This window comes from Oncorhynchus masou, unplaced genomic scaffold, assembly GCF_036934945.1.
Source record: "Oncorhynchus masou masou isolate Uvic2021 unplaced genomic scaffold, UVic_Omas_1.1 unplaced_scaffold_700, whole genome shotgun sequence".
NCBI classification, from domain to species: domain Eukaryota; kingdom Metazoa; phylum Chordata; class Actinopteri; order Salmoniformes; family Salmonidae; genus Oncorhynchus; species Oncorhynchus masou.
The window spans coordinates 91,908-117,465 of NW_027013460.1; the positions used below are offsets into that span (position 1 = coordinate 91,908).

The 25,558-nt window shown below is 43.3% G+C and overlaps 2 protein-coding genes across 3 annotated transcripts in view; one reads left to right on the forward strand and one right to left on the reverse strand.

Moving 5' to 3' along the window:
- Positions 1 to 1,442: 1,442 nt before the first annotated feature.
- LOC135537030 (deoxyuridine 5'-triphosphate nucleotidohydrolase-like) lies at positions 1,443 to 6,050 on the forward strand. 2 transcript variants are annotated; one of them, XM_064963242.1, is made up of 7 exons: positions 1,443 to 1,714; positions 3,466 to 3,622; positions 3,982 to 4,073; positions 4,745 to 4,789; positions 5,008 to 5,082; positions 5,406 to 5,476; positions 5,889 to 6,050. In XM_064963242.1, exons 1-7 carry the CDS (start codon positions 1,654 to 1,656, stop codon positions 5,943 to 5,945), a joined length of 558 nt encoding a protein of 185 aa, XP_064819314.1. In that variant the 5' UTR covers positions 1,443 to 1,653; the 3' UTR covers positions 5,946 to 6,050. The 2 variants fall into 2 exon arrangements, with proteins under 2 accessions (XP_064819314.1, XP_064819313.1); XM_064963241.1 differs by lacking the exon at positions 1,443 to 1,714 and adding an exon at positions 2,552 to 3,001.
- A 1,357-nt stretch (positions 6,051 to 7,407) lies between these two features.
- The window catches only part of LOC135537029 (fibrillin-1-like), a 104,642-nt gene continuing 86,491 nt past the window's right edge, over positions 7,408 to 25,558 (reverse strand). The window contains 14 exon segments of the mRNA XM_064963240.1: positions 7,408 to 9,389; positions 9,392 to 9,415; positions 9,418 to 9,462; positions 9,464 to 9,628; positions 10,532 to 10,763; positions 11,396 to 11,624; positions 12,568 to 12,687; positions 12,917 to 13,045; positions 15,555 to 15,671; positions 16,307 to 16,429; positions 17,616 to 17,741; positions 18,897 to 19,103; positions 19,191 to 19,316; positions 19,799 to 19,930. Of these exon segments, the coding sequence (XP_064819312.1) occupies positions 9,237 to 9,389; positions 9,392 to 9,415; positions 9,418 to 9,462; positions 9,464 to 9,628; positions 10,532 to 10,763; positions 11,396 to 11,624; positions 12,568 to 12,687; positions 12,917 to 13,045; positions 15,555 to 15,671; positions 16,307 to 16,429; positions 17,616 to 17,741; positions 18,897 to 19,103; positions 19,191 to 19,316; positions 19,799 to 19,930 (1,928 nt within the window). The 3' untranslated portion in view covers positions 7,408 to 9,236.

The window sequence follows — 25,558 nt, forward strand, 5'->3', positions numbered from 1 at the left end:
CCACTCTTTCCGCATCAAACGACTAACATCAGATACACTAGAAATCTTATCCCTCAGCTGGTCAACTGTTATATTTACTGCTACCCCAGTTATCACTCCTTTCATTGGTGCCCTTTTCTTGAGAACAAAACAAGTCACTTTTCTTACCCCCATTCGTTTTACTCCGAGCGCCTTCTCCCTCTACCCAACAGAAACACACTTATCACTAGACCACTTCTGGTTACCCTCACTGATTCCACATGACCCAACTCTTTTTTTCCCACACACCGTGCAACCACAAATGGATCAGCCAAAGGGCAAGAGTCCACTTTTTCAATAAACTTCACTCCTGGAAGCTGCCGCTGACTGATCCCGCACTGGGTTACAATAAAAATAAAAATAAACCTGAATTAGGGCCAGACTAGTTACCATAATTTTCTCACGTTGCCATTGAGTTTTTTCTATTGTCTCTTTTTGGTCCATTTAGATTGTTAATGTTGATTGTAAACAACATTTTTTTTTTTTTAAATGTAATGGTTAAAAATGTTCATGTTTTACTGTGACTTGTTGTAGGCTTCTAAGTGGACCATAAGGTTAAAAACCAAACCAAATTAAGAAAAATAAAAAACTAAGTAACTCTGCCAGTGTCTCTTTTAGGTCACTTTTGCCGGTCCCAAGCCCGGATAAAGGAGGGTTGGAATTGGGACATTACAAAAAACAAGAATCGACAGAAGAAAGTTATTTTGTAATTCTAAACATATTTAGTTTTTTTAGTCACTTTTTGTCTCTCCCACGCATTATTCCTCTCTCCTACAGCATCCATCACAATTACATGTCCAATTATGCAAATTGGGCGATGACGTGATTTAGCGACTTCCAGCTACTTTCCTTACTGAGGAGTTGGCAACACTGTGTCACAGACTTGTGTTTTTCCTGATTCTGGGAGCATACCTCATTCTCTTCAACTTCTCCAGCTCCATCTGCTTACACTTTCTACTTTAACAAACCATCTCCTTTTTTCCCACCATTTTTATCCGACTCAAGCTTACACCCTTCTTCCCTCCTCCAGTTTCCAAGTATACGTCTCCTTATGATAATAATGCTGCCCCACTGACGCCCATCTCGTTCTTGCTTTCTCTATGGACTCCCTTCCGCCGAGCATTCTCTTGGCCTGGCTTCGTTCGTTCCAAAGCCGTGGCACAATTTCACGCGTCTGAAATTACAATATTCAAACGTTCTAATCACCTGTACATTTTCTCTGGACAGATGTGAAGAACGCGTGTAAAAATGCCCATAACAGGCGATCAAATCAAACCACACACTGGACATGTGAAAAAATCATGTGTACAAAAAATGACATTTGACACATGAAAAAAGTAATTACAAATGTTCACTTGCAAGTGTTTTGAAACTCTTAGCCTTCCTAACCTGACAGCCTGTCAACATCATTCCCACTCGCCATCATCAAATGGACTCAAAACTAGCCACAAATTCTGACGAACTCAATCGTCATGAAACGAAAAAACAGCGATGCGTTTCTCGAGCTTGGTTTAATACAAACTTTGATAAATATCGAGGAGCGCCCAAAATGTGTTTTGTGCAGGGAAGTGCTTAGTAATGAGTATCTAAAAACGAACAAATTAAAACGACAGGTCTTGACCAAACACCCACAGCATGACGGTAAACACAGAACAGGGCAGAATGCGTCGGGAAACAGTGCTTCGACAATGGAAAAGTAAGTCAATTAGCACGGAATTGTTGTCATTTTATAACAGGTGATGATGATAAGCAGAAATAAGGGAGTGCTATCTCTCATAGTAGTAGATGTGAGTTTCTCTTTCAAACAATCCCCTTGTATTCAGCTAATAGCTAGCTAACATTAGCCAAAGCAAGCTAGCTAGCTACTGATAGTGCAACCCTAAGAAACAGTACAGGTGAAGACTAAACATTATCAGGCCTACTATACTGTACATATTACTCTAGAAATATTGTTAAATGAGTTTAGGTTGGAACTGTTGCTAGTAAAATACTAAAATTTTATTCTGGAATAAACTAATTGAAGCAAGATGCTTTTTGAGGCAAACACTCAGTTCTGGGTTGCTCATCTACAGCAGGAAGCAGTCTCCTGTCTAGACTGAGAAAGCAGTAGATGTTCTAAGCTAGTTTGGCACCACATACCTATGCGAGTCAGGGTTCTCAACCCTGGAATACTTAAAAACAAAACAAACAAGTACAGAAACAGACTCAATGCTGAGCATGACCTCAGGGTTGCACTGTCAAAAATGTAACCCAGAATAGACATGCTTGTTGAAAACTTTAAACACCCACACACCTCTCATTAGGACTGTGTGTTTAATCCAGTTTAGAATCAAATATATTTATTGTATGTTAACAGCAACAGTTCCAACCTAGACCTTTTTTTTCAACAATACTTTGTACAGTAAGATGTACAGTAGGCCTGATCATTTTTCATCTGCACTGTTACTTAGGGGTGCACTATCAAACTGAGCCTGTGTGTGTGTTCTGTTATACACCTGTGTGATGTGATCAATCAGTTTATTCCAGTTCCAAATTAAAATTAGGCATTGATTGTTGGTTATGTTATTGTACACGTTTGAAGATATTCATTACAATGTCAAATGTCCCACTTAACCAATACTCACTCTGCCTGTATTGGTTGTCAATACATTAGCAAAAATGTATAAAAACATATTTTCACTTTGTAGTTATGGGATATTGTGTATAGATTGGTGAGAGGAAAACAATATTTAATCAATTTCTAATTCGGTCTGTAACACAGCATGTGGAATAAGTCAAGGGGTATGAATACTTTCTGAAGGCGCTGATGCCGCAGCCGGGGAGTACTGTATCTTTAACAAGATGGAGCACTTCGTTGCAAAGCAGAGGCTCTACTGGCGGTGTTGTTCTTCGATTATCGCTGCCCAGTCTTCAGTGCTCTCACACAGAACATTTTATCTGCATTCTCCCACTCTGGCCAGGAGAAAAGGATGCGAGAATGCAGGTAGCTCGTTGGCTAGCTACATTGCTTTTCAGTAATAGCTCATGTTTGCTAGCACTAGCAGCTAGCTACTTTGCTATGCTAACTGGTTGTTGTATTATCAACTTTAGTATTAACATGATGTGAAGGTACCGGTAATTGTACTGTTGTCAGATTTGTAGTCGAGGGTTTTACCGAAATCAAGATACATCATTCAAGGATTAGTAAACTAAAGCTTTCCTGTCATTCAGCTCACAGCTGGTCAAGTTGTCAGAACTCTCGCGAGATTGTCTTTTTTCAACGACGGCGAGGCAGATTCAATTGAAATTGGCGGGAATGTGTGCTTCCAAATACGATTCAGAAAAGTAGCAACAACTCGCCATATTTTAACTAGTTAGCTAACGTTAGTAAACTAACCATAGCAATCTTATTATTTTGGAATTAACTCAACTTTCTTACCACAAACTTTGTAAACATGCCTTGCTCAGAAGTGATAGACGCCGCAGAAGTTTCTCCACTGAAGAGGACAAAGCCACATGTAGTGGCAGAGAAAGTGATATCGGTGCTGAAGTTTTCCAAGTTGTCTGAACATGCCACTGCTCCTACCCGGGGCTCTGCTAAAGCTGCTGGCTACGACCTGTTCAGGTGGGTCAGAGTCCGGGACATGGTCACTGGAAGTGATTTGAATGCTGTATATTTTACTGGTTTGCTATTCACATAAACAAGATAACGTTACTTGAATTCAAAACGTTGCAGTGAGTGTATCCTGCATGTGGCTGTTTATTTTTCTGCTATCAATCAAAAGTAAAACTGTAGTTAGCAAACGACCATGCATAATGCTGTCTTGCTTCATGTTTATATGACCAACTTTAACAGGAGAAAAGTTGGCTAACGGTAGTGCTAGCCTGCTCCTACTAACGATTGGATGGGAGGGGAGTTAGATGTAGGTCACTGCCTTTGTAAGTTAGTGACTGTAAGCCACCTGTTGATGTTTTTTCTAACAGTGCCTATGACTACAGTATTGGTCCTATGGACAAGGCTATCGTGAAGACTGACATCCAGATAGCAGTTCCTTCAGGCTGCTATGGCAGAGTGGGTGAGTAGGGTACCAGGACACAAACTTAAAGAAAAAATGTAATTGCACCCTGGCCTACAGGTATGTGGGGGTAGGTCTCTTTGAGTATTGTTTGACTTGACAGTGAGGGAGTTATTTTACTTTGATCTGGATTGAACCAGAAACCTACATCTCTTTTACATAAAATAAATGTTAGAAAATTCAAACTACTTTTCATTGGGAAGGCAGAAAGCGATCACTTTTGCATGGCAACACAGAATCCTACTAATTACTACATGCTTAATTATGTCACTTGTTTTGAGCAAACGTTGCAGTCAGCCAGAGTGGGACTCCTGGGAGGCAGCCCAGTTTCAAATCTAATGCAATCCACTTTCAGCTGGTGCAATACATGCCTACACAGGCATCTGGGCAAGATTAATCAAACCCCCTCATTACAACTGAAAGTGCAGGCGACTGACTGCCTACTGACAAATCACCTTGCAACATAAATAACTACTCGTTGTTATTGGTAGATCCATCAGTCAGTCAATTTACCCACAATGCATCACATATGTGATGCTCCAACACAGTCAATGGAGACTGCTTTCAGACTCATCTTGTTCAACCCTTCTTTCTCATCTCCCCTTCACTTTTCTCCAGCATAAAACATTACGGAGCTTAGTCATATTTGATGTATTTCTCTTTTTTCACAGCACCACGGTCTGGCCTGGCTGCAAAACACTTCATCGATGTTGGGGGTGAGTTTACTTTTTGACCTTCAGATATTAATATAACATTTTTCCTAAGAGATGGGTTATAGGGTTATAAAAATGGCAGAAAAGTGGTAACCATAGTTCTGATGGAGATTTCATAAACCCAAGTCACTCTTTGGCTGTTCTAACCAGAGTCTAGAACATAGAACTGACAGGGTACATTCATAACAGCTAGGCTAACTGGAGTGCCTGTCTCCCCCCAGCTGGAGTAGTGGATGAGGACTATAGAGGTAATGTGGGGGTGGTGCTGTTCAACTTCAGCAAGGAAACCTTTGAAGGTGAGCTTTAAAAATAATCATTCACATATTCACATGCCACCTTTCCAAACTCAAAGCTTTGAAAGCACTTTGTATCCATGATTAAAGGGACCATCTGCAATTGGTACATACATTTTTTATATATATATATATTTTTTCCCCCGTTAATTATATACCCTTTGCTTAAACTTAAATGCCTCATCAGAAACTGAAATAACTTGTTTTACTGATTGCTCAATCCAAATGCATTTCACATTGAGATCAGTTTTCCAGTGAAACATTGTAGTGATGGTGTTGGGAAAGTGGGTGACAGTTGAGTGATGGTGTTTGTTTCTGTGTCCCAGTGAAAAAAGGGGACCGTGTGGCTCAGCTGGTGTGCGAGAGGATCTGCTACCCAGACCTACAGGAGCTAAAGGTACTTCACGCTTCTCTATAGACTATGACTATTTATAGTGTTACCATACATGCTCAGGCCTAGTAGTGAGTTGCTGATCACAGCTTTACGATCCATTTCACAAAACCTTAAATGGACACACCTTGTCAAGCAGTCTCATTTCATTTAAACCTGAGACTGAAATGTCGATTTTTAAGTGCATCTTATTTCTGTGAGAATGAGTCTTGAGCCCTTAGGGCTGTTTTTCTCGACTGATCGAGCATTGTCCTGGACTTAACCTCTTCACTTTAACAATTTCCATTGAACATACTTTTTGTCCTGGACTAGGCTAAATCAGTGTTTGGGAAAACTGTGCTCATTTGCATAGAAAGTCACTAAAATACCCTTCGTTCCAGTGTTGTAGTATTAACTGTGTCTTCCCTCTGTGTTTCAGACTCTGGATGAGACTGAGCGTGGGGCTGGTGGATTTGGCTCCACAGGCAGCAACTGATACATCAAAGTTGTAAATAAACCTGCTTATTAGTTTTGTTATGTTCCATGTTATGTCGTTGTACAATAATTACATTGTTTAATAAAGATTGTTGTTATCCCTTTGCTTCACTGTCTATGCCTGCTGATTTGGCCATTAATGGCAATGAAACATCACTGATTTTCTTGTCTGTGTGGCTCGGTTCGCAAGAGCATCGTTCTAGAGATGCCAGTGTTGCAGGTTCAATTCCAATTGGGGAAACCTATATGAAAATGTTGGCTATGCCCATTTATGTATATCGGCTTTGGATAGAATTCTATGTAAGTCTGTACCCTGAATGACCACGAAGTGGTGCTGTTAAACCTTTTCATAGTTCCAGGGAGTTTCCATGTCTTAGGGACCAAACCCTTCACACAGGCTCATATTTGGGCAGCATGTCGGCAACCAAAACATTCCACGTTAGATCTTTTAACTGTAGAATCAGAAGGCTACTGTAAACCACACCAGGGAGGAGTTTCACTGAGAAATAGGTAGTTCCAGGCTGACTAACTTGCAGATGCATGCCAGATCTTACAACGCCTGGATAGGTATTTTATGTCTCAGCTAACCACGTTATAGCAATCTATCGATAGCACTGTTGGTGACGGGACACGCAACCATTGGTTGATGCATGCAATGTCTGAGAAGGGGTAACGTGACCCTTGCCTTCTAGATGCAGTCATTGGGTTGTGTTGAACTGGATATGGTGGCTGTGGTTCAGTAGTTTTCGTTTTATATCGTCTCTGGAATTCCAATAGCTTCCATCCCTCATCCTTTCATTAGGCTGAGATGATGCTCGGTAGAAGCAGGAAGCAGTGTGGAGAGGAGATGTCACCAGTCCTTTCAGCTGTCAGTAATGAAAGCAAAGAAAGGTAGACTCTTAGGGCAGCAGGTAGTCTAGCGGTTAAGAGCATTGGGCCAGTAAACAAAAGGTTAATCAATGGTTCAAATTTCTGAGTGGACGAGGTGAAAAAATACATTCAACCATGTCTGTATACTAGAGCAAGGTGATTGCATCTGCTAAATGAGAAATGTAATTTAAGCATACACTAAAAATCATGGGCATTAAAAGTGCTTTTAGCCCAGGATGAGGCTTAATCTGTGTCTGTGAATTTGGCCCTTAAAGTGGTTAAAATACATCCCATAAATAGCATAATCTGCAAAGAGAGGAAGTGAAGTTGGGAGACAGGGACAACAACGAAACCTTTTAAACAAAACAAGTTTTTATTGTGACTTTACAACTAAACCCTCACTGATGTGACAGAGCGACAGACGGATGAGTCTGCGGCTGGTCTGATTGACTTCGCTACGGAGCACTGATGTGACAGAGCGACAGACGGATGAGTCTGCGGCTGGTCTGATTGACTTCGCTACGGAGCACTGATGTGACAGAGCGACAGACGGATGAGTCTGCGGCTGGCTGATTGACTTCGCTTGATGTGACAGAGCGACAGACGGATGAGTCTGCGGCTGGTCTGATTGACTTCGGGAGCACTGATGTGACAGAGCGACAGACGGATGAGTCTGCGGCTGGCTGATTGACTTCGCTACGGAGCACTGATGTGACAGCGACAAACGGATGAGTCTGCGGCTGGTCTGATTGACTTCGCTACGGAGCACTGATGTGACAGAGCGACAGACGGATGAGTCTGCGGCTGGTCTGATTGACTTCGCTCGGAGCACTGATGTGACAGAGCGACAGACGGATGAGTCTGCGGCTGGTCTGATTGACTTCGCTACGGAGCACTGATGTGACAGAGCGACAGACGGATGAGTCTGCGGCTGGTCTGATTGACTTCGCTACGGAGCACTGATGTGACAGAGCGACAGACGGATGAGTCTGCGGCTGGTCTGATTGACTTCGCTACGGAGCACTGATTGTACGAGCGAAAAGTGTGTGGCCGCGTCGACCTCAGTGCATAATCATGAAGGCACAGGTTTGGCATCATCAGAACGGTGTATGTTTTGAGTGTGTTTGAGGGCGTGTGTGTGTGTATTTGTGTTGTGTGTTTGCGAGTGTGTGTTTTTAATGTGTGTGTGTATACAGTTTATCAAAGGAAGTAGTAGGTCATTATAAGCACCATTACACCCCCTCCTCCCAGGGGCGTTCTCTAGTTTACAAAAGGCTTCATAGATGAACATTCTAAACATGGCATTGATTACAGTATAAACACTTCATTTACATGTGGTATAGAGAGCAGACAGGCTGTTACTTTGGTTGAAAAGAAGACGTCTGACATCTTATTAAAAGGACAGTAGACAGACAGCTACTGTGTGTTGAGTATTACAGTGCATTTATAAGTCTATGTGGATGTGTTACTAGCACCAGTAAATATGTGTAATGCTGAAGTCTAGTCAGTGGGGAAGATGAAGAAGCATAGTTATGATGAGGAAGAGGGGTCCTTCTAGCTAAAGACTTTAGCTACGGTTCGATTCCCTACCCTTCTCCCCTCAGGGATTTGAAAGGAATGGACTGGTTTACCGAATGGTGGAAACTCTCCTTAGCAGCCAATGCTTTGTGAACCATGAAGGGGAGTGAGCAAGTGCACACTTCAGGGAGAAGGGTGGAGAATCTGAACGCTGCCTTTCACTTCCACCTCTGCCAAGCTGTGAACACTCAGCATCAGTGACTTCTGCACTCTGCTACTCAGTCCAAATCCACCGCTAGCCCCTACCTCCTACCCCATACTCCCTAGCTACCCTCATGGTCTTGGGGGTAGGGGCTATGCGTGGATAATGCATTTGCCCTACATGTACCACAAAAGAGTGGCAGATTCCACATATCATCATACAAAACCTATTTCATATAAACCTTTTTCATAAAAATAAAAAAAAACATTCAAACCAGAGCTTCCTGCACAGAGCAGTTTAGAGTGGTTATTGTTGTGTCATTGTCATGTCTTCCCTCCATGTCATTCTCATTCTCTAAGCCTTTCTTCAGACAGCCATACTGTAGCCAGTGGGTTAGGCCTACACTGTAGCACTAAAGGTTGTATCTATGATATGTAGAATCATCTTTGGGAATCAAACAACGCAATCCCCCCTCCCCGCACCCACCCATTAGTCTCTTTGGCGTTGAGATTGTCCCAAGCTCTCTCTCAGAGTAGGTAGAAGTTGCCCATAACCACTGACCCAGGGTCAGATCTTCTCTCCCCATCCTAATGGTTGAGATATGGATCAAGGGTAAATGAATCTGTTCCTAGCCCAGTGTTTACAGGCAGACACTCCCCACCCAGCCCAGACCAGCCACCCCAGTCAGTCCTGTAGTGTAGGTTAATGCAGGACTATCTGCACCCTCATGGTGAGTGTGTCTCCCAGCTGGCCTGTGAGGTAGTCTTTATCGTTGCTGTCCTCCAGCGCTGCCAGCTCCTTCTTCCTGTACACGGCCACGCTACTGATCTGCAGGAAGTAGGCTCCAGGGGGAGGGACTTCCTCTTGGACAGGTGCAGGTAGACTCACTGTCTCCCTCCCTCTGGCTAATCTTGAAGTAGCCCAGCTCTCCTGATGCTGCCGTAGTCGATGTAGTAGCGCACGTGGTTGTTGAGCGTGGACAGGGCCGGGGTGAACTCCAGGATGTGGTCTCGGCTGGACAGGCCGGACATGTTCAGGTTGAACAGCAGGGTGTCCTCAATGTCCACACTCTCCAGACTCACGGTCTCCTGATGCTGAGGACACAGGACAGGTTACATATAGATATACAGTATTATACAGATATATGATGTGTAACACTGTCCAGGTTCACTGTCTCCTGATGCTGAGGACACAGGACAGGTTACATATAGATATACAGTATTATACAGATATATGATGTGTAACACTGTCCAGACTCACTGTCTCCTGATGCTGAGGACACAGGACAGGTTACATATAGATATACAGTATTATACAGATATATGATGTGTAACACTGTCCAGGTTCACTGTCTCCTGATGCTGAGGACACAGGACAGGTTACATACAGTATTATACAGATATATGATGTGTAACACTGTCCAGGCTCACTGTCTCCTGATGTTGAGGACACAGGACAGGTTACATATAGATAGATATACAGTATTATACAGATATATGATGTGTAACACTGTCCAGACTCACTGTCTCCTGATGCTGAGGACACAGGACAGGTTACATATAGATATACAGTATTATACAGATATATGATGTGTAACACTGTCCAGGCTCACTGTCTCCTGATGCTGAGGACACAGGACAGGTTACATATAGATATACAGATATACAGTATTATACAGATATATGATGTGTAACACTGTCCAGGCTCACTGTCTCCTGATGCTGAGGACACAGGACAGGTTACATATAGATATACAGTATTATACAGATATATGATGTGTAACACTGTCCAGGCTCACTGTCTCCTGATGCTGAGGACACAGGACCATGTAGTAGGTGGATTATGTAAACACTGACAACACTCAACACTCCACTGGATCCTGATGACACAACACAGGACCACACAGTTAATATGTACTACGGATTCAGTGAAGAGCAGGCAAGACATGATAGCATGACCATTCTAGGGGCCACCAGACCAAGACAGACAGACATTACCTGTGCATTGTCCAGAGGTTGCTCCAGTGTTGAGTTGGTGTCGCGGCGTTTGCGTCCCTTCTTGGGGTAACCGTTGATCTTACACTCGTAGCAGGCCTCAGGAGACAGATCGTTGTCACCCACCTCTGCTGCCCCTCCTCCTCCTCCTCCTCCTCCTCCTCCTCCTCCTCCTCCTCCTCCTCCCTGGCCCAGACTCACACCACTACCAAAGCCCACGCCTGACACACAGTGCCTGGAACACACAGAAAGGAGTCAATCACACACACACACAGGGAATAAAATCATACCCAAACACCATCTTGCCTATACATGGGCTAGCTGACAACATCACCAAAACAATGTGCACACTTCAATGGGACAGGGGTCTATGTGTTGTTGTGATTGTGGATGGCCAGATAGCTACCAACAATGACAATAAAGTGACTCGTTTCAGCTAGTTTCATCTTGTTCTTGATGCCATGTCTTTTTTAGGGGTTTTGACTGATTTCATTACAATGCTAATATGGCTAAAATTCGCTAGCTAGCTAACCAACAACTGTAACGATGTATTTGAGAGACATTGTGCACATTTATATATGTTTTCAATAAATCTCGGAGACAAAATGTAGTTTACATGTTGTCAACAATCTAAGCCAACCCTGTCTGTTTTGTCCCATAGTTACGCACGTGTTGGTTTTGTTGCTAAACAACAAACCCGTCTATCCATCAAAATTAATAATGATATTGCGCCTGGGTAGATCAAACACACACACACACACGCACACGCACACACACACACACACACACACACACACACACACACACACACACACACACACACACACACACACACACACACACACACACACAGCCTCAATCACTCACCCCTGTCCAGCGCGGTAGTATCCAGGTGGACAGCCACAGAGATACCCTCCGTCTGTGTTGGAACAGCCGTAGTTACATGGATTAGAGGAGGAGGAGCACTCGTTGATGTCACTGCACCCCCCCTGGTCTCCGTAGTTGAACCCAGTGGGACAGAGGCAACGGAAGCTCCCCAGGGTGTTATGGCACGACGCTCCCCCACAGATCTGAGTGTTCTGGCACTCGTTCTCATCTGACCACAGGAAGCAAACAACACAGACAGGAAGTCAACAAAACAAACAGATGTCAAATATGGGTCAAACCTCGGCCAGAGAACACAAACAATACTGAGAAACTCTTGAAGGGAAGGAGGAAACCATCTGTAGTACCGGTTCATCTGATAAACATTGGCCGTGTTCTTTTTGGGAAAGGCCACTGAATATCAATGCTGTAATTCCCATCAGAGAGTCAAGTTAAAGTCCCAGCGACTCAGTTATAACAACAGTGTTCATGTAGGACAGTGACTCAGGAAGGAGCTCTTCCAGTAATCTAGAGAGGAACAAGTTCAACTTCCAGGAAAGGGATGTAGATTTGATGTTGAGGGAGAGAGAAAGACAGAAGACAGACAGACAAGGGGGGAGAGAAAGACAGAAGACAGACAGACAGGGGGGGAGAGAAAGACAGAAGACAGACAGACAGGGGGAGAGAAAGACAGAAGACAGACAGACAGGGGGAGAGAAAGACAGAAGACAGACAGGGGGAGAGAAAGACAGAAGACAGACAGACAGACAGGGGGAGAGAAAGACAGAAGACAGACAGACAGACAGGGGGGAGAGAAAGACAGAAGACAGACAGACAGGGGGAGAGAAAGACAGAAGACAGACAGGGGGGGAGAGAAAGACAGAAGACAGACAGACAGACAGAGGGGAGAGAAAGACAGAAGACAGACAGACAGACAGACAGACAGACAGACAGGGGGAGAGAAAGACAGAAGACAGACAGACAGGGGGAGAGAAAAAGACAGAAGACAGACAGGGGGGAGAGAAAGACAGACAGACATGGGGAGAGAAAGACAGAAGACAGACAGACAGGGGGAGAGAAAGACAGAAGACAGACAGGGCGGGGAGAGAAAGACAGAAGACAGACAGGGGGGGAGAAGGATTGAGAGAAAGAGAGAGAGAGTCTGTACCACTCACCGACACACTGGTTCCATTGATAGTGTTGCAGGTATCCCTGAGGACAGCTACACCGGTACCCTCCCACCAGGTTCTGACAGCCATGTTGACAACGGTGGTTACCATCACACTCATCCATATCTGCCAGGGAAACCACACACACACACACAAACAAACACCCACACACACAGCATTACAATAGTTATGTGGCCATACAGTTATCGAACTGTACTGGATAGGTACAATCAAAAAGGTGAAGTTTCTACCAAATCCCTGAGAGATTGCCATATTGCCTATACCTATCTGATCTATATAAAGTGCCTAGGGGTATGGAGTCAGCTGATCTCGAGAGAGGCAGTGATTGGCTGACCTTCACAGCTCTGTCCATTGGGGTCCATTGAGAATCCTCTAGTACACTCGCAGTTGAAGCTGCCTGGGCTGTTCTGACACACACCATTAGAGCCACACAGAGCAGGGTCCGACCCACATTCATTATTATCTACAGAGAGAGAGAGAGACATTCATTACTATCTCCAGAAAGAGAGAGAGACATTCATTACTATCTACAGAGAGAGACACTCATTACTATCTACAGAGAGAGAGACTCATATCTATCTACAGAGAGAGAGACTCATTACTATCTACAGAGAGAGAGAGATGCATTACTATCTACAGAGAGAGAGACACGCATTACTATCTACAGAGAGAGAGACATTACTATCTACAGAGAGAGAGACATGCATTACTATCTACAGAGAGAGAGACATGCATTACTATCTACAGAGAGAGACATTCATTACTATCTACAGAGAGAGACATTCATTACTATCTACAGAGAGAGACATTACTATCTACAGAGAGAAACATTCATTACTATCTACAGAGAGACATTACTATCTACAGAGAGAGCGAGACATTACTATCTACAGAGAGAGACATTCATTACTATCTACAGAGAGAGACATTACTATCTATAGAGAGAGACATTCATTACTATCTACAGAGAGAGACATTACTATCTACAGAGAGAGAGACATGCATTACTATCTACAGAGAGAGACATTACTATCTACAGAGAGAGACATTACTATCTACAGAGAGAGACATTCATTACTATCTACAGAGAGAGAGACATTACTATCTACAGAGAGAGACATTCATTACTATCTACAGAGAGAGCGAGACATTACTATCTACAGAGAGAGACATTCATTACTATCTACAGAGAGAGACTCATTACTATCTACAGAGAGAGACATTCATTACTATCTACAGAGAGAGACATTCATTACTATCTACAGAGAGAGACATTCATTACTATCTACAGAGAGAGACATTACTATCTACAGAGAGAGACATTCATTACTATCTACAGAGAGAGACATTACTATCTACAGAGAGAGACATTCATTACTATCTACAGAGAGAGACATTACTATCTACAGAGAGAGACATTCATTACTATCTACAGAGAGACATTACTATCTACAGAGAGAGACATTCATTACTATCTACAGAGAGAGACATTACTATCTATAGAGAGAGACATTACTATCTACAGAGAGAGAGACATGCATTACTATCTACAGAGAGAGACATTACTATCTACAGAGAGGCATTCATTACTATCTACAGAGAGAGACATTACTATCTACAGAGAGAGACATTACTATCTACAGAGAGAGAGACATGCATTACTATCTACAGAGAGAAACATTATTATCTACAGAGAGAGACATTCATTACTATCTACAGAGAGAGAGAGAGATTACTATCTACAGAGACATTCATTACTATCTACAGAGAGAGCGAGACATTACTATCTACAGAGAGAGAGAGACATTACTATCTACAGAGAGAGACATTCATTACTATCTACAGAGAGAGACATTCATTACTATCTACAGAGAGAGACATTACTATCTACAGAGAGAGAGACTCATTACTATCTACAGAGAGAGACATTCATTACTATCTACAGAGAGAGAGAGACATTACTATCTACAGAGAGAGACATTCATTACTATCTACAGAGAGAGACATTACTATCTACAGAGAGAGACATTACTATCTACAGAGAGAGACATTCATTACTATCTACAGAGAGAGACATTCATTACTATCTACAGAGAGAGAGAGAGATTACTATCTACAGAGAGAGACATTCATTACTATCTACAGAGAGAGCGAGACATTACTATCTACAGAGAGAGACATTCATTACTATCTACAGAGAGAGACATTACTATCTACAGAGAGAGACATTCATTACTATCTACAGAGAGAGAGAGACATTACTATCTACAGAGAGAGACATTACTATCTACAGAGAGAGACATTCATTACTATCTACAGAGAGAGACATTCATTACTATCTACAGAGAGAGAGAGACATTACTATCTACAGAGAGAGAGAGACATTACTATCTGGAAGGAGAGCGGGAGAAGAGAGGAGGAGAGAGGGGAGAGTGGGGGTGAGCGAGAGGTAGAGAGAGAAAGACCATTGGTCAACAACAGACTGTCTGAGTGACTTGCTGACTGATTTACTGACTGACTGACTGACTGACTGGGTGCATCTGTTTGACCTTGGCCAGTGCAGGACCAATGGAATGGTCTCAAATATGCAACCTACACCCACCTTGTTACTCGGGCTAGGTAAAACTAATTCACCACAGACTGACTGGCTGATTGACCAATGGACGGAGGGAGGCTGTCTAGCCACAAAGTCATGGGAGCTGAAGTGCGGAATGGAAAACCCCTGTTGTAACCATGGCAACAGACTGCAAAATTCCACAACAAGTCATTGTTAAGTTGTCATGGCGACAGTTCAGTTGAGCCCAATCTGATGTGTGATAGCAGACGGAGAACATTAAAGAGACTTTTTATGGGGAGAGATTGAAGATAAGTGGCTACATTTGGTTATGTTTGTAAAGCCTATTCGAGTGGAGGAGGGAGGAGTTTGTGTGTGTGTGTGTGTGTGTGTGTTTGTGTGTGTGTGTGTGTGTTACCTATGCAGGCAGTATGGTGCTGGGTGAAGCCTGGAGGACATTTGCAGGTGAATCCTCCGATGGTGTTCACACACAGGAACTGACAGTTGTGCTGTTTGCTCTGACACTCATCCAGATCTGAGAGGAGGGGGAGAGAGAGAGAGAGGGATAGAGGGGGATAGAGAGAGGGGGATAGGGAGAGAGGGGATAGAGAGAGGGGGATAGGGAGAGAGGGAGATAGAGAGAGGGGGATAGGGAGGGATAGAGAGAGGGGGAAAGAGAGAGAGGGATAGAGAGAGAGGGGGATAGAGAGAGTAAAGGTTAGATTCCAGCTCCACAACTGTATAGAGTTAGTTTCCAGTCCTTCTCCTGTCAGTGACCTGTTGATGAACTGCCACAGAACCAGACCCCGGAAACATGGTGGAAACCAGGCGGAAAGTTTGTGCGTGTGTCTGAATGTGTGTGTCTGAGTGTGTTTGTGTCTGTGTGAGTGAGTGTGTATGTGTGTCTGTGCGTGTCTGTGTGCATGAGCATGTGTAGATACTGCCCTAGGGTAAACATAGCTGTCGCCAAGAGTGGTAATGAGCAATATGGACCAATTCTGTTTGTATAAACTCCCCAAACTGACCATACACACTGATAAACACATGACCTACCAGACGCTACAGATCACAATCTCTGCTCACCACACACACGGAAATGCACACACTGGGTGTGTGAGGCTGTCACTGTGACTGTGTGTGTTGTTGTGTGTGTGTCTGTGCATGTCTCACCTCGGCAGCTCTTGCCGTCCTCCTGCAGGATGTATCCTCTGGGACAGGAACAGAGGTAGCTTCCCTCTGTGTTCTTACAGAGGAAGTTACACGGCTTAGGAGCCTGCACACACTCATCCATATCTACACAGGAGAGACAAGTTACACTCATCCACATCTACACAGGAGAGACAAGTTACACTCATCCATATCTACACAGGAGAGACAAGTTACACTCATCCATATCTACACAGGAGAGACAAGTTACACTCATCCATATCTACACAGGAGAGACAAGTTACACTCATCCATATCTACACAGGGGAGACAAGTTACACTCATCCATATCTACACAGGAGAGACAAGTTACACTCATCCATACCTACACAGGAGAGACAAGTTACACTCATCCATATCTACACAGGAGAGAGACAAGTTCCACTCATCCATATCTACACAGGAGAGACAAGTTACACTCATCCATATCTACACAGGAGAGAGAGAAGTTACACTCATCCACATCTACACAGGAGAGAGAGAAGTTACACTCATCCATATCTACGCAGGAGAGAGAGAAGTTACACTCATCCATATCTACACAGGAGAGACAAGTTACGCTCATCCATATCTACACAGGAGAGAGACAAGTTACACTCATCCACATCTACACAGGAGAGAGAAGTTACACTCATCCATATCTAGAGAGGAGAGAGAAAGCTACCCTCATCCATATCTACACAGGAGAGAGAAGTTACACTCATCCATATCTAGACAGGAGAGAGAGAAGTTACACTCATCCACATCTAGAGAGGAGAGAGAAGTTACACTCATCCACATCTACACAGGAGAGAGAAAAGTTACACTCATCCATATCTACACAGGAGAGAGAAGTTACACTCATCCATATCTAGAGAGGAGAGAGAGAAGCTACACTCATCCACATCGAGAGGAGAGAGAAGTTACACTCATCCACATCTAGAGAGGAGAGAGAGAAGTTATACTCATCCACATCTACACAGGAGAGAGAAGTTACACTCATCCATATCTACACAGGAGAGAGAGAAGTTACACTCATCCACATCTACACAGGAGAGAGAGAAGTTACACTCATCCATATCTACACAGGAGAGAGAAGTTACACTCATCCATATCTACACAGGAGAGAGAGAAGTTACACTCATCCATATCTACACAGGAGAGAGAAGTTACACTCATCCATATCTACACAGGAGAGAGGGAGGAGAACGCCTGGTCAAAGGTAGTGCACTAAGTAGGTAATAGAGTGTGATTTGGGGCTGGACCTTAGACAGTGTTAGTGTCGTAGTCTTACCCACACACCGGGTGCCAGTGATATCTGTGGTGTACCCAGTTTTACACACACAGCTGTAGGAGCCCAGGCTGTTGACACACTGTCCGTTCACACACAGGTTCCCCATCACACGACACTCATCTATGTCTGAGGGAGAGAGAGTCCTGTCAACTACAACATTATCATAATAAACACACACTTATCAATGTCTGAGGGAGAGAGAGTCCTCTCAACTACAACATTATCATAATAAACACACACTCATCTATGTCTGAGGGAGAGAGAGTCCTGTCAACTACAACATTATCATAATAAACACACACTTATCAATGTCTGAGGGAGAGAGTCCTCTCAACTACAACATTATCATAATAAACACACACTCATCTATGTCTGAGGGAGAGAGTCCTGTCAACTACAACATTATCATAATAAACACACACTTATCAATGTCTGAGGGAGAGAGAGTCCTCTCAACTACAACATTATCATAATAAACACACACTCATCTATGTCTGAGGGAGAGAGAGTCCTGTCAACTACAACATTATCATAATAAACACACACTCATCTATGTCTGAGGGAGAGAGAGTCCTCTCAACTACAACATTATCATAATAAACACACACTTATCAATGTCTGAGGGAGAGAGAGTCCTCAACATTATCATAATAAACACACACTCATCTATGTCTGAGGGAGAGAGAGTCCTCTCAACTACAACATTATCATAATAAACACACACTTATCAATGTCTGAGGGAGAGAGAGTCCTCTCAACTACAACATTATCATAATAAACACACACTCATCTATGTCTGAGGGAGAGAGAGTCCTGTCAACTACAACATTATCATAATAAACACACACTTATCAATGTCTGAGGGAGAGAGAGTCCTGTCAACTACAACATTATCATAATAAACACACACTTATCAATGTCTGAGGGAGAGAGAGTCCTGTCAACTACAACATTATCATAATAAACACACACTCATCTATGTCTGAGGGAGAGAGAGTCCTGTCAACTACAACATTATCATAATAAACACACACTCATCTATGTCTGAGGGAGAGAGAGTCCTCTCAACTACAACATTATCATAATAAACACACACTCATCTGCATTTGCCTGAGTAGTCCTCAGGTAGATCCCAACCGTCCATAAAGTGGAGGTAGTTTGGTGAGACCTGAAGACAATGTGATGTCACAGAGCTATTGCCTTGGCTTTAGCTCAGTGGACTAGTGATTGTGTACCATCCATGGTGCAGGGTTGTGTATAGATATGAGTGAGTATTTCTACCTTTGCCGTCTGTTGTGTATCCGGGCCCCAGTGGACACATCTTCTTGTAGTGTGTGGTCCCAGGAAGAGGACACAGCTCACAGTTAGAGCCCCAGCCTCGTCCTCCGTCACAGCAACACTCAGACTTAGTCACACTGTTCCTGCTACTGGACTGCATCTGGCACAGTGTAGTCAACACCTCCGTGAAACACAGTCCCTGGCGGTTATCTAGATGAGAGGGAGAGAGAGAGAGAGTGAGTGAGAGATAGAGTGAGAGTGTGAGTGAGAGAGATGTAGGGAAAGGGGTGTATTTACCTATACAGTCAGTCTGTGTAGGGTTGGCGCTGAAGCCTTGGTCACACCTGCAGCGATAGCTTCCAACCGTGTTCTCACAACGTCCGTTCTCACAGATACCTGGCTTAGCAGAGCATTCGTTCAGATCTACACACACACACACACACACACACACACACACACACACACACACACACACACACACACACACACACACACACACACACACACACACACACACACACACACACACACACACACGGTGGAGATGTAGTGATTAAATCAATCCAGAACAGATCGTAGTGTAGTCTGCATAAAACTATATCAGATATTGTGAGATGAATGTCAGTTTATTGCAGTAGTTCACCAGATGGACAAATCCCCATGAAGTGTGATGGTTCCAACCTCAACGGAACCCTACATGAACTACAGATCCATTAGCACATGTATTGTTTGCTACTACAAGTAGATGATAGGAATATTGTATGTGTGTACATTGTATGGGATCATACTCCTCTTTGGTGTCTTGGTAAGTTTGGTGTATATGTGAATTGAATAACCCCATAACATAAACCAGCCATGAACTGGTGATAAAACCAGAATTGTATGTGTTAGTGTGTGTGTCTTACCTATGCAGCCCTCTCCGTTAGGGGCCCGTGTGTAACCAGGGTTACAGATACACATGTAGGTCCCGATGAGGTTCTTACAGCGCATCCCTCTGCTCTCACAGTCATCCAGCCCATCCTCACACTCATTCTGGTCTGCAGGGGAGGGGAGAGAACACACACGTGAGTATGTGTACAATAATGTGTGTGCTTATATCTGAGTGTGTGTGTGTGAGCGTGCGTACGTGCGTGAATTTGTGCACAAGTGTGTGTCGAAGCTTGTGTGTGTGTGTGTGTGCGCATGTGTGTATGTGTGTATGTGTGTATGTGTGTATGTGTGTGACAAAGTGCTTTCCTGAGTAACAGAGGATGTGTGTTTCCAGCCCTCCCAGAGTATATAAAGGTCTGTTTATAATAGTAATGTAAATACCAGCCTATAGTCCACACACTGACATCTTCCTCCTGTCTCCTGTCTGTCTCTGACTCAACACTGGTTCCCTCTCCTCCCCTTGTAAAACCCTTGTTATGCTCTCTCTCCCCACACAGTGTTTATAAAGTCTTATTCCGATACAGAGAGTTGAGGCAGGGGTGAGGTGGAGACTCCAAGCCTTATGTAAGATGGTAGATAGCTGAAGCCTCATACAGTGACGTCACCGGGGATGAGAAGTAACTGTCACCTCAGAATCCTAAAAGACATTTCTGGTTTAGCTGCACTGTACTGACGACAGACTATGGAATGTTGAATGTTTCTCTACATTCCCATAGTCCCTGCTGTTCCTAGTCTCTACAGTCCATTTAGTATCTATAGCAGATTCCAGTCCCTGCTGTTCCTAGTCTCTACAGTCCATTTAGTATCTATAGCAGATTCCAGTCCCTGCTGTACCTAGTCTCTACAGTCCATTTAGTATCTATAGCAGATTCCAGTCCCTGCTGTACCTACAGTCTCTACAGTCCATTTAGTATCTATAGCAGATTCCAGTCCCTGCTGTACCTATAGTCTCTACAGTCCATTTAGTATCTATAGCAGATTCCAGTCCCTGCTGTACCTAGTCTCTACAGTCCATTTAGTATCTATAGCAGATTCCAGTCCCTGCTGTACCTACAGTCTCTACAGTCCATTTAGTATCTATAGCAGATTCCAGTCCCTGCTGTACCTAGTCTCTACAGTCCATTTAGTATCTATAGCAGATTCCAGTCCCTGCTGTACCTAGTCTCTACAGTCCATTTAGTATCTATAGCAGATTCCAGTCCCTGCTGTACCTATAGTCTCGACAGTCCATTTAGTATCTATAGCAGATTCCAGTCCCTGCTGTACCTATAGTCTCTACAGTCCATTTAGTATCTATAGCAGATTCCAGTCCCTGCTGTTCCTAGTCTCTACAGTCCATTTAGTATCTATAGCAGATTCCAGTCCCTGCTGTACCTACAGTCTCTACAGTCCATTTAGTATCTATAGCAGATTCCAGTCCCTGCTGTACCTACAGTCTCTACAGTCCATTTAGTATCTATAGCAGATTCCAGTCCCTGCTGTACCTATAGTCTCTACAGTCCATTTAGTATCTATAGCAGATTCCAGTCCCTGCTGTACCTACAGTATTTAGTATCTATAGTCTCTACAGTCCATTTAGTATCTATAGCAGATTCCAGTCCCTGCTGTACCTAGTCTCTACAGTCCATTTAGTATCTATAGCAGATTCCAGTCCCTGCTGTACCTAGTCTCTACAGTCCATTTAGTATCTATAGCAGATTCCAGTCCCTGCTGTACCTACAGTCTCTACAGTCCATTTAGTATCTATAGCAGATTCCAGTCCCTGCTGTACCTATAGTCTCTACAGTCCATTTAGTATCTATAGTCAGATTCCAGTCCCTGCTGTACCTAGTCTCTACAGTCCATTTAGTATCTATAGCAGATTCCAGTCCCTGCTGTACCTATAGTCTCTACAGTCCATTTAGTATCTATAGCAGATTCCAGTCCCTGCTGTACCTATAGTCTCACAGTCCATTTAGTATCTATAGCAGATTCCAGTCCCTGCTGTACCTATAGTCTCGACAGTCCATTTAGTATCTATAGCAGATTCCAGTCCCTGCTGTACCTATAGTCTCGACAGTCCATTTAGTATCTATAGCAGATTCCAGTCCCTGCTGTACCTATAGTCTCTACAGTCCATTTAGTATCTATAGCAGATTCCAGTCCCTGCGGTACCTACAGTCTCCACAGTCCATTTAGTATCTATAGCAGATTCCAGCCACTGCCATACCTACAGGCCCTAAAGTAAGATATCTATAGTATATTATAAACTGGGTGATTCGAACCCTGAATGCTGATTGGCTGACAGCCATGGTATGTCAGACCGTATACCATGGGTATAACTGTCACGCCCTGACCTTAGTTATCTTTGTTTTCTTTATTATTTTGGTTAGGTCAGGGTGTGACAAGGGTGGTTGGTTTAGTTTTTGTATTGTCTAGGTGTTTCCCCTGTCTAGGGTTTTTTGTATATCTATGGGGTTTTAGTATGTCTAAGTACATGTAGGTCTATGGTGGCCTGAATTGGTTCCCAATCAGAGACAGCTGTTTATCGTTGTCTCTGATTGGTGATCCTATTTAGGTTGCCATTTTTCCATTTTGGTTTTGTGGGTTATTGTCTATGTGTAGTTGCCTGTCAGTACGCGTGTATCATAGCGTCTGTGCAGTTTTGTATAGATTGTTCAGTGTTTATTCTTCATTATAAGAAGTATGTATTCTTATCACGCTGCGCATTGGTCTCCTTGTTATGATGAACGTGACAATAATAAACAAATGTTTACTGCTCTAATTACATTGGTAACCAGTTTATAATAGCAATAGGCACTCCTGTGCGTTGTCTTAAGAACAGCCCTTAGCAGTGGTACATTGGCCCTATACTACACCCCTTAGGCCTTATTGCTTAAATCCAGTCCCTATTGACCTATAGTAAGATATCTATAGCAGATTCCAGTCCCTACAGGCCTATAGTAGATATCTACAGCAGATTCCAGTCCCTACAGGCCTACAGTAAGATATCTATAGCAGATTCCAGTCCCCACAGGCCTACAGTAAGATATCTATAGCAGATTCCAGTCCCTACAGGCATATAGTAGATATCTACAGCAGATTCCAGTCCCTACAGGCCTACAGTAAGATATCTATAGCAGATTCCAGTCCCCACAGGCCATTTATAGTAGATATCTATAGCAGATTCAGTCCCTACAGGCCTTTAGATATCTATAGCAGATTCCAGTCCCTACAGGCCTACAGTAAGATATCTATAGCAGATTCCAGTCCCTACAGGCCTAGATATCTAGTATTTAGATATCTATAGCAGATTCCAGTCCCCACAGGCCTATAGTAGATATCTATAGCAGATTCCAGTCCCTACAGGCTCTATAGTAGATATCTATAGCAGATTCCAGTCCCTGCACAGGCCTACAGTAAGATATCTATAGCAGATTCCAGTCCCCACAGGCTGTACAGTAAGATATCTATAGCAGATTCAAGTCCCTACAGGCCATTAAGATATCTATAGCAGATTCCAGTCCCCACAGGCCTACAGTAAGATATCTATAGCAGATTCCAGTCCCCACAGGCCTACAGTAAGATATCTACAGCAGATTCCAGTCCCCACAGGCCTATAGTAGATATCTATAGCAGATTCCAGTCCCCATTAAGATATCTATAGCAGATTCCCCTACAGGCCTATAGTAAGATATCTATAGCAGATTCCAGTCCCTGCTGGCCTATAGTAGATATCTATAGCAGATTCCAGTCCCTACAGGCCTATAGTAGATATCTATAGCAGATTCCAGTCCCTACAGGCCTATAGTAGATATCTATAGCAGATTCCAGTCCCCACAGGCTCTACAGTAAGATATCTATAGAGATTCCAGTCCCCACAGGCCTATAGTAGATATCTATAGCAGATTCCCCCAGTCCTATAGCAGATTCACCCTAGGCTCTATAGTATTTAGATATCTATAGCAGATTCCAGTCCCTACAGGCCTATAGTAGATATCTATAGCAGATTCCAGTCCCTACGTACCTATAGTAAGATATCTATAGCAGATTCCAGTCCCTACGTACCTACAGTCCTATAGTAGATATCTATAGCAGATTCCAGTCCCTACCCCTAGTAGATATCTACAGGTCCCCACAGTCCTACAGTAGATATCTATAGCAGATTCCAGTCCCCACAGGCCTACAGTAAGATATCTACAGCAGATTCCAGTCCCCACCTTTAGTAGATATCTATAGCAGATTCCAGTCCCCACAGGCCTACAGTATATCTATAGCAGATTCAAGTCCCTAGATATCTATAGCAGATTCCAGTCCCTACAGGCCTATAGTAGATATCTATAGCAGATTCCAGTCCCTACTGGCCTATAGTAGATATCTATAGCAGATTCCAGTCCCTGCAGTACCTATAGTAGATATCTATAGCAGATTCCAGTCCCTACCTAGGCCTATAGTATTTAGATATCTATAGCAGATTCCAGTCCCCACAGTCCTGTATAGATATCTATAGCAGATTCAGATGCTTCCTAGTCTATCCATAGTAGATATCTATAGCAGATTCCAGTCCCTACAGTCCTATAGTAGTATCTATAGCAGATTCCAGTCCCTGCTGTACCTAGGCCTATAGTAGATATCTATAGCAGATTCCAGTCCCTACCTAGGCCTAAGTAGATATCTATAGCAGATTCCAGTCCCTACAGTAGATATCTATAGCAGATTCCAGTCCCTACAGGTAGAGATATCTATAGCAGATTCCAGTCCCTGCTGTACCTAGGCCTATAGTAGATATCTATAGCAGATTCCAGTCCCTACAGGCCTATAGTAGATATCTATAGCAGATTCCAGTCCCTACAGGCCTATAGTAGATATCTATAGCAGTTGCAGTCCCCCACAGGCCTATAGTATATCTATAGCAGATTCCAGTCCCTACAGGCCTATAGTAGATATCTATAGCAGATTCCAGTCCCTACAGGCCTATAGTAGATATCTATAGCAGATTCCAGTCCTTCAGACCTGTAGTAGATATCTATAGCAGATTCCTGTCCCTACTGGCCTATAGTAGATATCTATAGCAGATTCCAGTCCCTAAAGGCCTATAGTAGATATCTATAGCAGATTCCAGTCCCTACTGGCCTAAAGTAGATATCTATAGCAGATTCCAGTCCCTACTTATAGTAGATATCTATAGCAGATTCCAGTCCTTCAGACCTGTACTATAGCAGATTCCTGTCCCTACTGGCCTATAGTAGATATCTATAGCAGATTCCAGTCCCTAAAGGCCTATAGTAGATATCTATAGCAGATTCCAGTCCCTGGATATCTATAGCAGATTCCAGTCCCTAGTATAGTAGATATCTATAGCAGATTCCAGTCCCTACAGGCCTATAGTAGATATCTATAGCAGATTCCAGTCCCCACAGGCCTATAGTAGATATCTATAGCAGATTCCAGTCCCTACAGGCCTATAGTAGATATCTATAGCAGATTCCAGTCCCTACAGGCCTATAGTAGATATCTATAGCAGATTCCAGTCCTTCAGACCTGTAGTAGATATCTATAGCAGATTCCTGTCCCTACTGGCCTATAGTAGATATCTATAGCAGATTCCAGTCCCTAAAGGCCTATAGTAGATATCTATAGCAGATTCCAGTCCCTACTGGCCTATAGTAGATATCTATAGCAGATTCCAGTCCCTACTGGCCTATAGTAGATATCTATAGCAGATTCCAGTCCCAGACCTGTAGTAGATATCTATA